The 14,631-nt window shown below is 39.3% G+C and overlaps 1 protein-coding gene across 3 annotated transcripts in view; it reads right to left on the bottom strand.

Moving 5' to 3' along the window:
* LOC127424016 (FYVE, RhoGEF and PH domain-containing protein 3-like) overlaps positions 1–9,435 on the bottom strand; it is a 68,867-nt gene extending 59,432 nt beyond the window's left edge. For 2 of the 3 annotated variants that reach the window (XM_051668778.1, XM_051668781.1), the window contains exons 1-2: positions 3,272–3,628; positions 844–1,486 (exon numbers count right to left, since the gene is read on the bottom strand). In XM_051668778.1, the coding sequence (XP_051524738.1) occupies positions 844–1,440 (597 nt within the window). In that variant the 5' untranslated portion in view covers positions 1,441–1,486; positions 3,272–3,628. Of the gene's footprint in view, positions 1–843; positions 1,487–3,271; positions 3,629–4,472; positions 4,641–9,361 lie in introns of those variants that run through there. The other variant, XM_051668780.1, reaches the window with a different exon arrangement.
* Positions 9,436–14,631: the final 5,196 nt, after the last annotated feature.

Genomic DNA, 14,631 nt, shown 5'->3' with positions numbered 1-14,631 from the left:
AGCTAGAAAACTAGCATTTTTAGCATGATTCTGCTAGAGAAGCACAATTGATTATACCATTGTTGGCTAATTTTAAATTCGTCATTTGATCGAAATCTTTGGAAATTCTGGTCTTTCTCCATTTGACTAGACAGAGGATGTACTTGTATCAATAGAAAATAGCTGCCCGGAGGTGTTACGACTGTGACCATTGCATGACCTGCCTTAAAGGGACTTATATATCACGTTAGCTTAGCAACATGCTAAAAACAACAAACTCTTCTGGAATCAATTGTGAGTTGAGTCAAAGTCCCTTTCAAGGCAAGTCAGTCCACTCGGCAGTCATCTTTGGAATGCTCTCTGGCAGATATTTTCTATGTAAACAAGCTGCATAAAAGTGCAGCTCCTATCTACTTGAATGTGGAAAGAAATCTCCAAAACAGCCGGTCGAGATTACGATCAAAGAACAGCAGTAAAATCTGACAACACTGGTATCATAAATTGTGATTCTTTACCTCAGATTAAGCTAAAAAACTCAATTTTTCAGGCTGGTTCAGCTAATGCGCTAGCGCGTTCTCTATTTGACTGACAGGAGTGGATATATTACTTAAAGATACTTGGATGTTTTGCTCTACAGCTAATTACAGAGCCATATCTCAAAAGTTTGAAGCCGCTGTGTTTTTAAAATATGTATGTTGCTAACAAGTTGCTTATTAAGGACTACAACTACCACAAGCATATTGTGGTATCCATATGTGCCTGAAGAAATGGGAACCACTGTAGCCCTTATCTAGCAATTTGTTTGTAACAACTGCAATTTCATCAAATTCCCATTAAGAAAATTGTATTGATCTATAGTCTTACTTTGAGTTCCAGGCTCTCTGGATCTTCATCGCTCCCTTCATCCAAATCACTGTCTTCATCCTGCATTGAGTCCCGTTTGTTGCTAGTGGTGACACATGACACACTCTCAGTTTCTGTGGCAATGCTATCATTCTGGTCCTCCTCCTCAATAGGGTCCTCGTTTGGGAACGCCTCCCCCTCTGTCCCACAAGAGGGACTATCGATGCCACTGTCACGATTGGGGATCTTTCCATTCTGTTCTGTCCCTTCATGATCCTGAGACTCACAGGGGCCCTTGAGTAGAGGCCCCTCAGGCTCCGTGTCTCTATGGTTACTGCTCTCATCGTTGTGGTTATCATTTAAATCACACTGATTATTCTCCAAAACACTGTTGCTATGTTTTGTATGCTCTTTTTGAAGTTCATCTGTAATTCCTACGTCATTCACGCAGTCTACTTGTAAGGAGTTTAAGCTGGATAAAGCCAAAAGTTCTGAGATATCAGAGGGTTTAAATCCAAGCCCATCCATGGAGCATAACTCCCCAGAATTCTGTGCTGTTGACCCCGTGACCTGAGGTTGACCGCTTATGTCAGATTGTGGAGTGGATTGAGACTCCATGTTGACACGCCACTGGTCGCTGTTGCTTCGCTGGACACCCAAAAACCTTAAGATTAAAAATCAAATAATAACTCAAGTTACATAAGTTACAACACAAAAGGTTTAGTATCTTACTAAAACTCTCAGTGTAATACAAAAAAATAAAATAAAATAGATGGTGCGTTACACATATAGAAAAGTTCAAAGATACTAGAATTTTACATTTTCTGAAGAAAATGTGAGTGGTGTTTGCCTGTGCAAAACTCGCTGCCACAATGCTAGGGCGTTGCTATGCAGTTGCGAAGGTGTTCCAACTGGCTTTGAGCATGGTGCTATGCGGTTGCTAGGGTGTTCTGAGTGGTTGCTAGGGCATTGCTGTGTGGTTGCAAATGTGTTCTGACTGGTTCTGTTCTAGATGCTAGAATGCTAGGGTGTTGCTATGTGGTTGATAAGGTGTTCTGGCTGGTTGCTAGGGCATTGTTATGCGGTTGTAAAGGTGTTCTGAGTGGCTTTGAGCATATTGCTATGTGGTTGCTAGGGTGTTCTGAGTGGTTGCTTGGGCATTGCTATGTGGTTGCTCAGGTGTTCTGATTAATTCCTAGGCTATTTTAGATGAGCGCTATGGTGTTGCTATGTGGTTGATAAGGTGGGTTAGGACATTGCTATGCAGTTGCAAAGATGTTCCGAGTGGCTTTGAGCATGTTGCTATGCGGTTGGCTAGGGTGCTCTGAGTGGTTGCTAGGGAATTGATAACTTGCTACGGTTTTTAATAGCTTTTTATTGCATCACAATGAGGTCCCGAGGGTATTCTAGATGGTTGCTAGGGTGTTGCTATGCATTTGATAAGGTATTTTGCTCTGTTGATAGGGCATTGCTATGTGGTTGCTCAGGTATTCTGATTGGTTCTTAGGGTGTTCTAGATGGTCGCTAGGGTGTTGCTATTTGGTTGATAAGGTGGGCTAGGACATTGCTATGCGGTTGCAAAGGTGTTCAGAGTAGCTTTCAGCATGTTGCTATGTAGTTGCTAGGGTACTCTGAGTGGTTGCTAGGGCATTGATAACTTGCTACGATTTGTTTGCTTTATTGCATCACAATGAGGTGCCAAGGGTATTCTAGATGGTTGCTAAATGTTTGATAAGGTGTTTTGGTTGGTTGCTAGGGCATTGTATATTCTTGCTAAGGTGTTCTGATTGCTTTTTACTTCATTGCAATGAGCTTTCTTAGGCATTCTATATAGTTCCTAGGGTGTTGCTATGCGGTTGATAAGGTGTTCTGAGTAGTTGCTATGACATTGCTATACGGTTGGTCAAGTGTTCTGATTGCTCTTTATTGCATTGCAATGAGGATCCTAGGGTGTTATATATGGTCTCTAGGGTGCTGCTATGCAGCTGATAAGGTGTTCAGAGCGGTTTTGAGCATGCTGCTATGCGGTTGCTAGGGTTTTCTGGGTGGCTGCTAGAGCACGTGTCTCAATGAGGTTCCTGGGGTGTTCTATTTGGTCATTTAGGTGTTGCTATGCAGTTGATTAGGTGTTGTAGGTAGTTGCTAGGTTGTTTCATACTGGCCTGAGTCTCTTTGATATTCTGGTCTCTAGATATGGCTTGGGTCCCTCCTTCAATGTATTGTAAGGCTATGGGACTTTTTACCATTTTTATCATCTGCCAGGTGAAAAATGTAAATCTGGTCACTCAGAAAAATAACAACACACCTCTCCTCAGCAAGCCACATGATTTGAGATATCATTCATGTCTGTGGCACAAACAGTTGTGCCAAACACACAGGCAAATCCTCAACAAGACCTGATGCAAAAACTTGGTCAGTATCACTGTTTTAAAACACTCTTGAATCTTACCTGTAGTTCTGGAAGTTCTCGATGACGTGCCACCCACACGCTATGGGTTTTGGAGGAAGGTTTGGGAAAGGGCTCTGGGAGGATGTAACCCCGTCGCAGCAGGTGCACAGGCTCAGGGGGCACTGACAGAGACAGACAGAACGTTCACACAAGATTTATCACATCACAATGATCCACTTGCATATCCTCCATTCGCACCCCAAAGAGGCACCCTCCATACTGATCCAAATCCACTGGTGCAAAATGAACGCAAACAAAGAAATAGACAGCTAACAAACTATAAAAGGAAGATGGAGACACTTCGGCTGTCCGAAATCAACAGGCAGCTTCCTGATTTGAGAACAGGAAGTGTAGATGAGCATGCGAAAAGTGCTGTGGTTATACAGCTAGATACACACACACACACACACACACACACACACACACAACATAGACAAGAAGATGGATTGTGCATCTGCGTGAGCATTTAACGTGCCTTCAACTAGTATACATTTGTAGAGCGTTTATTTGATGAGACACATAAATGCTTTATAACTGACTAAAATTCCATTATGATGTAATTAAATATGTCAAGCTGAATTCAGGAAGCAGATAGTCTGAGCACTCTGCACTTCCTTCCTGTCTATTGTGTCCTATATGAAACACACTGATACACATGCAAGGGCTCGTTGCAAACACACATACATGCTGTACATTCAAGAAGAGAACAATTTAATGGATAGATCACCAAAAAATTCATGTTCTGTCATTATTTACTCACCCTTGGGTTGTTCCAGACCCGTATGCTCTTTTTTCTTCTTCTTTGGAACACAAAAAAACCACTGCTATACAGTTGCTAAGGTGTTCTGATTGCAGCATGTTGCTATGCGGTTGCCAAGGTGTTCTTATTGCTTTTAATTGCACCGTAATGAGGTTCCTTGGGAGTTCTAGATGGTTGCTAGGGTGTTGCTATGAGGATGCTAAGGTGTTTTGGGTGGTTGCTATGGCATTGCTTTACGGTTGCTAAGGTTTTCCAAGTTGTTTTAAGCATGTTGCTATTGTTAGTTGCTAAGGTGTTCTGATTCCATACAGGACTGGAACAACATGAGGATGAGTAAATAATGACAGAATTTTCATATTTGGGCAGACTACAAGTAAAAAAAAAAATCTTTAATTCATCACAAAAAAATTTGTTGAACAACAGAAACATCCAATCCAATACCGTGGGGTTTCTGTGCAGTGGGCTTTCTGGCCGTGACTCAAGAGTGAGGGTGTGGCCTCTGTGGGAGCTGGGCGTGGCATGGCTTGGGATGGGCGGGGCTTTCTTTTTCTGTAGCACGTCTATTGAGGACCGCAGTTGATGTAATGTTGGGGACAACTATACAAAAAACTGAGAAAAAAATAAAAAACAACAATAAAGACATGTACTATATGTGAAACATTTTACACTGTCTAATTACCATGCAGCATCAGTGATTGTTGATTACCAGAGAAAATAGTTTCAACTCATACATCAGTTTGTAAAAATAATGTTTACAGGTAGTGCTGTCACCATACCAACATTTCAGTAGTCGGTACCAGTACCAGTAACATTTCACGATTCTCAATACCAATTTTGATACCACAGAAAAATTGGTAATTTGCTATTGAACACACACCTTTAGCCTATTAAAATGTTATATTTCAATATAAATAATAAATTAAAACAAATGCATGTTTTCTTCGAGTGTTTAACAATTAAAGGAATAATTCACCCAAAAATAAAAATTCTCTCATCATTTATTCACCCTCATGCCATCCCAGATGCGTATTACTTTCTTTCATCTGCTGAACTCAAATGAAGATTTTTAAAAGAACATTTTAGATCCATACAATGCAAGTGAATGGGTGTCAAAATGTTTAAGCTCCAAAAATCACATAAAGGCATCATAAAAGTAACCCATACAACTCAAGTGTTTTAATCCATGTTTTCAGAAGTGATGTGATAGGTGTGGGTGAGAAGCAATATTTTAAATCTTTTTTTGCTTGAAATTCTTCTCCATGCCCAGTAGGGGGCGATATGCAGAGAAGAATGTGAATCACCAAAAACACAAGAAGACGAATGTGAAAGTGTTCTGTTTCTCACCCACACCTATCATATCTCTTCTGGAGATGTTGATTTAACCACTGGGGTTGTCTGGATTACTTTTATTTTGACTTATGTTATTTTTAGAGCTTCAAAATTTTGCCACCAATTCACTTACATTTGAAAGCAGCCATCTGTCAGTCAAATAGCACGCAGGGACCAAATTGAGTCGGTGCTCGGTACTACCGCTACTGTAGAAACACTGGTATCATAACATCTTTTTATTTTAGTGCCGACTTGGTCCCAAAGTACCTGTACATTTGAAATCACTATTTTTAGGAATGCACTAACAATTAAAGTTTATGAGGCAATTGTGCCAGAGGTTTTGAAAGCAGAAATGTGAATCTGATAATTTTGTTGAAGCTTATTAATTATTCTTCTCAAAAATGTAGAAAAGGAAGTCCCGCCATACAGATAAAAGAGCAATCACCTTTCAAATCAAATCAAAATCACTTTTATTGTTACACAACCATATGCACAAGTGCAATAGTGGGTGAAAGTCTTGGGTGCAGTTCCGAGCAACACAGCAGTCATGACAGTGATGAGACATATACCAATTTACAATAAACATCAGATTTACACAACACAATTTACATATCTAACATACACATAATTGCACAACACAATAATAATATACAATGTACAGTATACAATACACACAATATAGAATACACATTATACAATAAAAATAGTATATAAAGTATATATAAAATATACAGTAGGTTGTATTGTACTGTATTGACATTCAGGCTGTATGTTGATAGTCAGTTGTTAAGAGAGAATATAATATAATAATAATATAATTTATGACAGTCCGGTGTGAGATATAAGAGTAAGAGTAATAAAGTGCAGTGCTGATGTATTTGATCGTGGGAGATCAAGAGTTCAAAAGTCTGATTACTTGGGGGAAGAAGCTATCATGGAGTCAGCTGGTGCGGGTCCTGATGCTGCGATACCGCCTACCTGATGGTAGCAGTGAGAACAGCCCATGGCTCGGGTGGCTGGAGTCTCTGATGATCCTCCGAGCTATTTTCACACACCGCCTTGTATATATGTCCTGGAGGGAGGGAAGCTCACCACCGATGATGTGTCTGGCAGTTCACACCACCCTTTGCAGTGCTTTGCGGTTGTGGGTGGTGCTATTGCCGTACCAGGCGATACCTTTTAGATACAGACATCCCCTGTCAATCATCTCAAGAATGTGAATGAGCATTAACCAGGATCATTGCGCTTTTTAGGGTAATCTGAGGTAAGGAAGCACAATTTATAATGCCAGCACTGTCAGATTTTACTGCTGATTTGAAATTTGTTCTTTGATCGTAATCTTGACCAACCGTTTAGGAGATTTCGGTCTTTCCACATTCAAGTAGATAGGAACTGTACTGGCATGACTGGAAACAGCTTCCCAAGATGGCCACCAGTGGACTGACTTGCTAGAAAGATTTTGGCATTAACAACATAATTCCTGTGTGTGAAGTTTTCTCCATGTAAACTTTGCAAACATTTACGTCACGTTCCTTCCTGGTATTTTTGTGCGTATTGTGAGGAAGTAAACTAACTTCATTGGCATTACCTGGTCATGACAGCAGTTGAAAGACTGGATGTAAATTTGCACAAACAAGGTAAGCAAGCAAATTTATCAGTCTCTTACACACATAATGTTTTTAGCTATACCGACAAAACAGTGTGCATTTTAACTAGGGATTTTGATTTAAGGTGTAACTTCAGTGTGATTAATTAGGATAAATAAAAAAAAACAATGCCCCCTGACCATTATAACAAATATTCCTAACATCGGAGCAATTCAAGCTTAAAGTACCACTATTGTATTTTCAGCAGGGGGCAGTCAGTGCAACTCCAACTTCACAGGCAACAAACCACACTCAGGGACAGCAGACAGCTCAAGATGAGGACACATTCTTGCTTTAAAATACAGCTGGATGTAGTGCAACTTTGAATGCAAAAGTATTGAGACGTGTTTTTTAAACAAAGTTTAACTTCACAAAGCACCCTAAAAATGCTGCATCAGTGACACAATGCAGCCAAAGTGAGATGCTCCAAAAGTGTGCGCACATACAGTAGACGCATCCTTAGAAAAGCCCCTATAATGAGCCTACTTTAGACATATTGACAAATTCAATTGCAAAATGGATTGCTGTGAACTGTTGGCCAATGACAGACTTGTGTTCAAAGATATGGAAATAACATATTGCCTTTAAAGCCACTTTTGTTTTTACAAACTGAACGATGAGTTGAAATTATTTCCTGAGGTAATCGACAGCATAATACAGATGGTGTCCATAGAGCTTAACCTGTATTACCCTGGCTCATTACTTTAATAAAAACCACAAAAATAAAGCCATATGTGGACATTTTACAAAACTGAATTACAGTGATGTCTCATTATTCCTCAAACTCTAATGCTCTAACAACCAAAAATCCAGGAAAGACTCGACCTTCATCACAAGAGACAGCAGCCATTGAGTAGACAATCAATACAGAGACAATTATAACTCCCAACTGTAAGACGATCGACCATAATGCTCACAGAATCGCCATGAATGATTCAACATTCTGATGAGCATTTTGAAATGCATTTGGACAGTTTTAATGACAAATGAAGACAGTACATACAATTTCAAAATGAAAAACAATTCATCTCAGGATTAAATGTCATTCTGAATGCTACATCTTTATAAAATCATTCTTTTTTTAGAGTAAAAAGTAAGGCTGTCAATCGATTTAAATATTTAATCAAATAATTGTGGCATGCCGATTACTAAAATAAATTGCAATTAACTGCATATATAAATTTTTGCTGAGAATGGCCCTCAAATAAAGTTCATTTAATTTAAAAATATATAATAATTCATTTATATCTATCTATCATCTATCTATCTACACAGTATATATATATATATATATATATATATATTCAGATTTAATATAATGCATTATTGTCGCATTGCGACATCAGACGGACGCTTTGAGCGTCTCACTGGTTTTCAGCATCATAAATGCTGTGTTTTTAGGATGCTGAGTCAATTTAAAAGTAGTTAAAACTATGAAAGTGGTGTCTGGAGATTGATGTGTTTCACCCAGCTGTCAAGAATGCTTCTTGTGTGAATGGCTCTCATTCTGTGGCTGCATTGCTTGTGAGGTTTGAAAAGGCGCGCTGACTGGCCCCTGCTGACATGCCTCAGAAAAACATGAAATTACATGAACTTCAAGCTTGAATTTCTCCAGTGGTAGAAAAATACGTACTCTTATTACGGGATTTACATACGGTTCAGGGAGCATGATCAATTGCGTTAATTTTTACTATAATTAATCGCACCAAATTAATGTGTTAAATCAACAGTCCAAGTAGTTATAACTGTAACCCAATATTGTCTTTGTGCATTATGGCTGCAGGTTTGAGTATTTGTCACTGAAGCACACTTTTTATAGGAAAAAAACCCCAAAAGAGATCTCTATAATATTTCCGTTGTTCATCCTAGACAGTTATGTGTTTCAATGGGGAGCAAATGTAGACTTTTGCTTTGGTAGTTTAGGTAGGTTTTTCTTTTGAGAAAGACCCCAGTAACCTTGTTTGTCTCCACTAGAGTTTCAGAAGAGATCTCAACAATGCCTCACACTGATTTTCAATCAAAAGTCAGAGATCTCAATATGAACTCAAACATTTCTCATCATTTTCTTCCAAGATCAAATGATCTGAGGTATGCTTTCCATATTCACTCTTACTGTATGACAACAATTGTCTCATTTAGCTCCAAAGTATTTTAGGAGAAACATCTGAGACAAAGTTGATCATTATGAAACCTAAAAACACCAAAAAGTCATGTGAGCTTTTAAAAAAGCAGTAAGAAAATGAGTTAAAAAATGTTCATCTGGGTTAGCAAGCAGGTTTCAGTTACAGAAAGAAAGAGGTGAACAATTAAACATCAGAAAAACAAATACTATAGATGTGATTGCGGAGCACTAACCTTTCTTGATGTGTTTGTTTGTAATCCTGTTCTTATGCTTCTCACCTCAGGACTGACTCAAAGTGTGTTTGTGTCTTTAACCTCCTTCCGGCTGGCTGATGATTATGTTAAACACACACGCACCTGTCACAGGTGAGCTAGCATTGTCCCTGCTGTTTTTAGCGGTCGAGACCTGCACCTGTCAAACCTGTTCACATGCAGCAGTGTGTGTGTGTGTGTGTCATTTAAAGTCAGAACTGACTCTATTTACTTTCTTAATACACATTACTCATCGTATTGTGTACAATTAATTAGTGCACGCAATTCTAAAGGAACAAATGCTTGTCTTGGTAATCTTTCATCTTAATGCAATAAATTTAAAAACCTTTGAAGAGACTTTCCTTGTCAGCTGACGTCATCAAACCCTTTTCTTTTTCAACAACCTGACATAGAGAGCACTTTTCACCATCCAATCAATTCTCCAAGGATAAAATCAATTCCCACTCTACATTTTTTCTCTTGTTGTATTTCCAGTTGCTCTTGAAAAAAGTCACATTAAGGTTTTTTATTATGTAAAATGTGTGCGCTGTTTCATGTGAACTTTAAATAGAAAAAAATTAATGAACCGAGAGAAACAGAGAAAATATTGAGATCGAAGGCTGATTCAGACCAAGCCCAAATTTTCTGGTGTGAATGTTTTGTGAACAAGCTTTTCAATAGGAAAAATTTATTCCTATAGTGCTATTCACGTCGGGTCTGAAAAATCGTCAGTGACGATCCAAAGGTTTGTTTTTTATATGGAGAGCAGTTTAATTTTTTTTTTCTTCAGACTGCGAAGAAAAAGGACTGACCAAAGTGATAATTGCTTTTACCCATGTGCCTGAACCAAATTTCTCTCAAATTTGGTGTGAATAGGCCTTTAACTCCTTGTATAATGTTACAAAAAAGTACAGCAGTATTACAGATTTAAAATGGTACGATACCAGTATTTAGCAAATTTCATCAGCGCAGTTCAGACAGTGTTGCAGTGTAAAGTGTGAAATCAAAGTTAATGTTCATAATGCATAATGCATGATTTAAAGGAATATTCCAGGTTCAAGTGACGCTCAATGGAAAGCATTTGTGACAATGTCGGTTACCACAAAAAATTATTTTGACTCATCCCTCCTTTTCTTTAAAAGCAAAAATCTGTGAGACACTTACAATGGAAGTCAATGGGGTCAATCCGTAAACATTAAAATACTCACTGTTTCAAAAGTATAGACACAAGACATGAACAATATGTATGTTAACAGGTTTTAGTGTGATAAAATCACTTCATAAATTTTTCTGTATAAAGTTATATATAATTTTACAACTTTGTTGCCATAACAACGTAATGCTGTAAACCCTAAAATTACTCTAAAAACTTAGTCCACAAGTTTTAACCGAAGAATTAATGCAAGTGCTTTTATGAAATTAAAAGCTTCATATTTCTGCCTTTAACTTTACAATCACACCACTCTATTCGCAGATGGTGCTTAACGCTCCACCCCTTATGGGTGAGTCATTGCGGGCATATAAACAGCCCTAAAGGGAGTGGTGAAAACTTGAGGCACATAACCGCACCTAGGTTTAAGCGCAGCCTTCAACAAGCCAGGCCCAAATTCCAGACAAGAATTTTGAAGGTCTCCCACATTCTTCACTGAAGCCAGAGTGAGTAACAGCATGGTCTTCAAGGAGAGTGCCCTCAAGCTCGCTGCCTCAAGCACCTCACACGGGGGATGAGAGGGTCTCAACCATCTTGCGCCTTGTAAAAATCTAATGACCAAACGACATTTACACACTGTCAAACTGCCTAAAGGGACGTGGTTCGCCACTCTGACAGTCACACCCTTACAAAGAATAACTGCTGTTTTTTAACTGAAGTACAAGTGTGGTAAATCGGACGCAGTACTACTGCAGTACTGGAAACTGCAGGAATACTGCATCCAAATGACCACACTTGTACTGCAGTCCTAGAAACAGCAGGAATACTGCGTCCAAATTACCACATTTGTACTGCAGTACTGGAAACTGCAGGAATACTGCATCCAAATTACAACACTTGTACTGCAGTACTGGAAACTACAGGAATAATGCATCAAAATTACCACATTAGTACTGCAGTACTGAAAACTGCAGGAATACAGCATCCAAATTACCACACTTGTACTGCATTACTGAAAACTAGAGGAAAACTGCATCCAAATTACCACAATTGTACTGCATTACTGAAAACTGCAGCAAAACTATGTCTAAATTACCACACTTGTACTGCATTCATGGAAACTGCAGGAAAACTGCTTCCAAATTACCACACTTGTACTGCATTACTGAAAACTGCAGGAATACTGCATCCAAATTACCACACTTGTACTGCAGTACTGGAAACTGCAGAAATACTGCATCCAAATTACCACACTTGTACTGCAGTACTGAAAACTGCAGGAATACTGCATACAAATTACCACACTTGTACTGCAGTACTGGAAACTGCAGGAATACTGCATCCAAATGACCACACTTGTACTGCATTACTGAAAACTGCAGGAATACTGCATACAAATTACCACACTTGTACTGCAGTACTGGAAACTGCAGGAATACTGCATCCAAATTACCACACTTGTATTGCATTCATGGAAACTGCAGGAATACTGTGTCCAAATTACCATATTAGTACTGCAGTATTGGAAACTGCAGGAATACTGTGTCCTTATTACCACACTTGTACAGCAGTACTGGAAACTGCAGGAATACTACGTCCATATTTCCACACTTGTACTGCATTACTGAAAACTGCAGGAATACTGCGTCCAAATTACCGCACTTGTACTGCATTACTGAAAACTGGAAGAATACCACATCCAAATTACCACACTTGTACTGCATTCATGGAAACTACAGGAATACTGTGCCCAAATGACAACAATTGTACTGCAGTACTGGAAACTGCTGGAATACTGCGTCCAAATTACCACACTTGTACCGCATTCATGAAAACTGCAGGAATACTGTGCCCAAATGACGACACTTGTACTGCAGTACTGGAAACTGCAGGAATACTGCATCCAAATGACCACAATTGTACTGCAGTACTGGAAACTGCAGGAATACTGCATCCAAATTAACACACTTGTACCGCATTCATGGAAACTGCAGGAATACTGCCTCCAGATTACCACACTTATACTGCAGTACTGGAAACTGCAGTAATACTGTGTCCAAATTACCACACTTGTACTGCATTCATGAAACTGCAGGAATACTGCATCCAAATTAACACACTTGTACTGCATTCATGGAAACTGCAGGAATACTGCCTCCAGATTACCACACTTATACTGCAGTACTGGAAACTGCAGGAATACTGTGTCCAAATTACCACACCTGTACTGCAGTACTGGAAACTGCAAGAATACTGTGTCCAAATTACCACAATTGTACTGCATTACTGAAAACTGCAGCAAAACTGCGTCCAAATTAACACACTTGTACTGCATTCATGGAAACTGCAGGAGTACTGCATCCAAATGACCACACTTGTACTGCAGTACTGGAAACTGCAGGAATACTGTGTCCAAATTACCACATTAGTACTGCAGTACTGGAAACTGCAAGAATACTGTGTCCAAATTACCACACTTGTACTGCTTTACTGAAAACTGCAGGAATACTGTGCCCAAATTACCACACATGTACTACATTCATGGAAATTGCAGGAATACTGTGCCCAAATGACCACAATTGTACTGCAGTACTGGGAACTGCAGGAATACTGCGTCCAAATGACCACAATTGTACTGCAGTACTGAAAACTGCAGGAATACTGCATCCAAATTAACACACTTGTACTACATTCATGGAAACTGCAGCAAAACTGTGTCCAAATTACCTCACTTGTACTGCAGTACTGGAAACTGCAGTAATACTGTGTCCAAATTACCACACTTTTATTGCATTCATGGAAACTGCAGGAAAACTGCATCCAAATTACCACACTTGTAGTGCATTCATGGAAACTGCAGGAAAACTGCATCCAAATTACCACACTTGTAGTGCATTCATGGAAACTGCAGGAAAACTGCGTCCAAATTACCACACTTGTACTGCATTCATGAAACTGCAGGAAAACTGCATCCAAATTAACACACTTGTACTGCATTCATGGAAACTGCAGGAAAACTGTGTCCAAATTAACACACTTGTACTGCATTCATGGAAACTGCAGGAAAACTGCGTCCAAATTACCACACTTGTACTGCAGTACTGGAAACTGCAGGAATACTGTGTCCAAATTACCACACTTGTACTGCATTCATGGAAACTGCAGGAAAACTGCGTCCAAATTACCACAATTGTAGTGTATTCATGGAAACTGCAGGAAAACTGTGTCCAAATTACCACACTTGTAGTGCATTCATGGACACTGCAGGAAAACGGCATCCAAATTACCACGCCTGTACTGCAGTACTGGAAACTGCAGCAAAACTGTGTCGAAATTACCACACTTGAACTGCATTCATGGAAACTGCAGGAAAACTGCTTCCAAATTACCACAATTGTACTGCATTACTGAAAACTGCAGCAAAACTGCGTCCAAATTAACACACTTGTACTGCATTCATGGAAACTGCAGAAGTACTGCATCCAAATGACCACACTTGTACTGCAGTACTGGAAACTGCAGGAATACTGTGTCCAAATTACCACATTAGTACTGCAGTACTGGAAACTGCAAGAATACTGTGTCCAAATTACCACACTTGTACTGCTTTACTGAAAACTGCAGGAATACTGTGCCCAAATTACCACACATGTACTACATTCATGGAAATTGCAGGAATACTGTGCCCAAATGACCACAATTGTACTGCAGTACTGGGAACTGCAGGAATACTGCGTCCAAATGACCACAATTGTACTGCAGTACTGGAAACTGCAGGAATACTGCATCCAAATTAACACACTTGTACTACATTCATGGAAACTGCAGGAAAACTGTGTCCAAATTACCACACTTGTAGTGCATTCATGGAAACTGCAGGAAAACTGCGTCCAAATTACCACACTTGTAGTGCATTCATGGAAACTGCAGGAAAACGGCGTCCAAATTACCACACTTGTACTGCAGTACTGGAAACTGCAGGAATACTGCATCCAAATTACCACGCCTGTACTGCATTACTGAAAACTGCAGCAAAACTGTGTCCAAATTACCACACTTGTACGCATTTATGGAAACTGCAGGAAAACTGCTTCCAAATTAC

The sequence above is a fragment of the Myxocyprinus asiaticus genome, chromosome 33, assembly GCF_019703515.2.
Source record: "Myxocyprinus asiaticus isolate MX2 ecotype Aquarium Trade chromosome 33, UBuf_Myxa_2, whole genome shotgun sequence".
Lineage (NCBI taxonomy): Eukaryota > Metazoa > Chordata > Actinopteri > Cypriniformes > Catostomidae > Myxocyprinus > Myxocyprinus asiaticus.
Note: the sequence above shows the minus strand (reverse complement) of the source record. Positions and strands in the feature narration are given on the sequence as shown.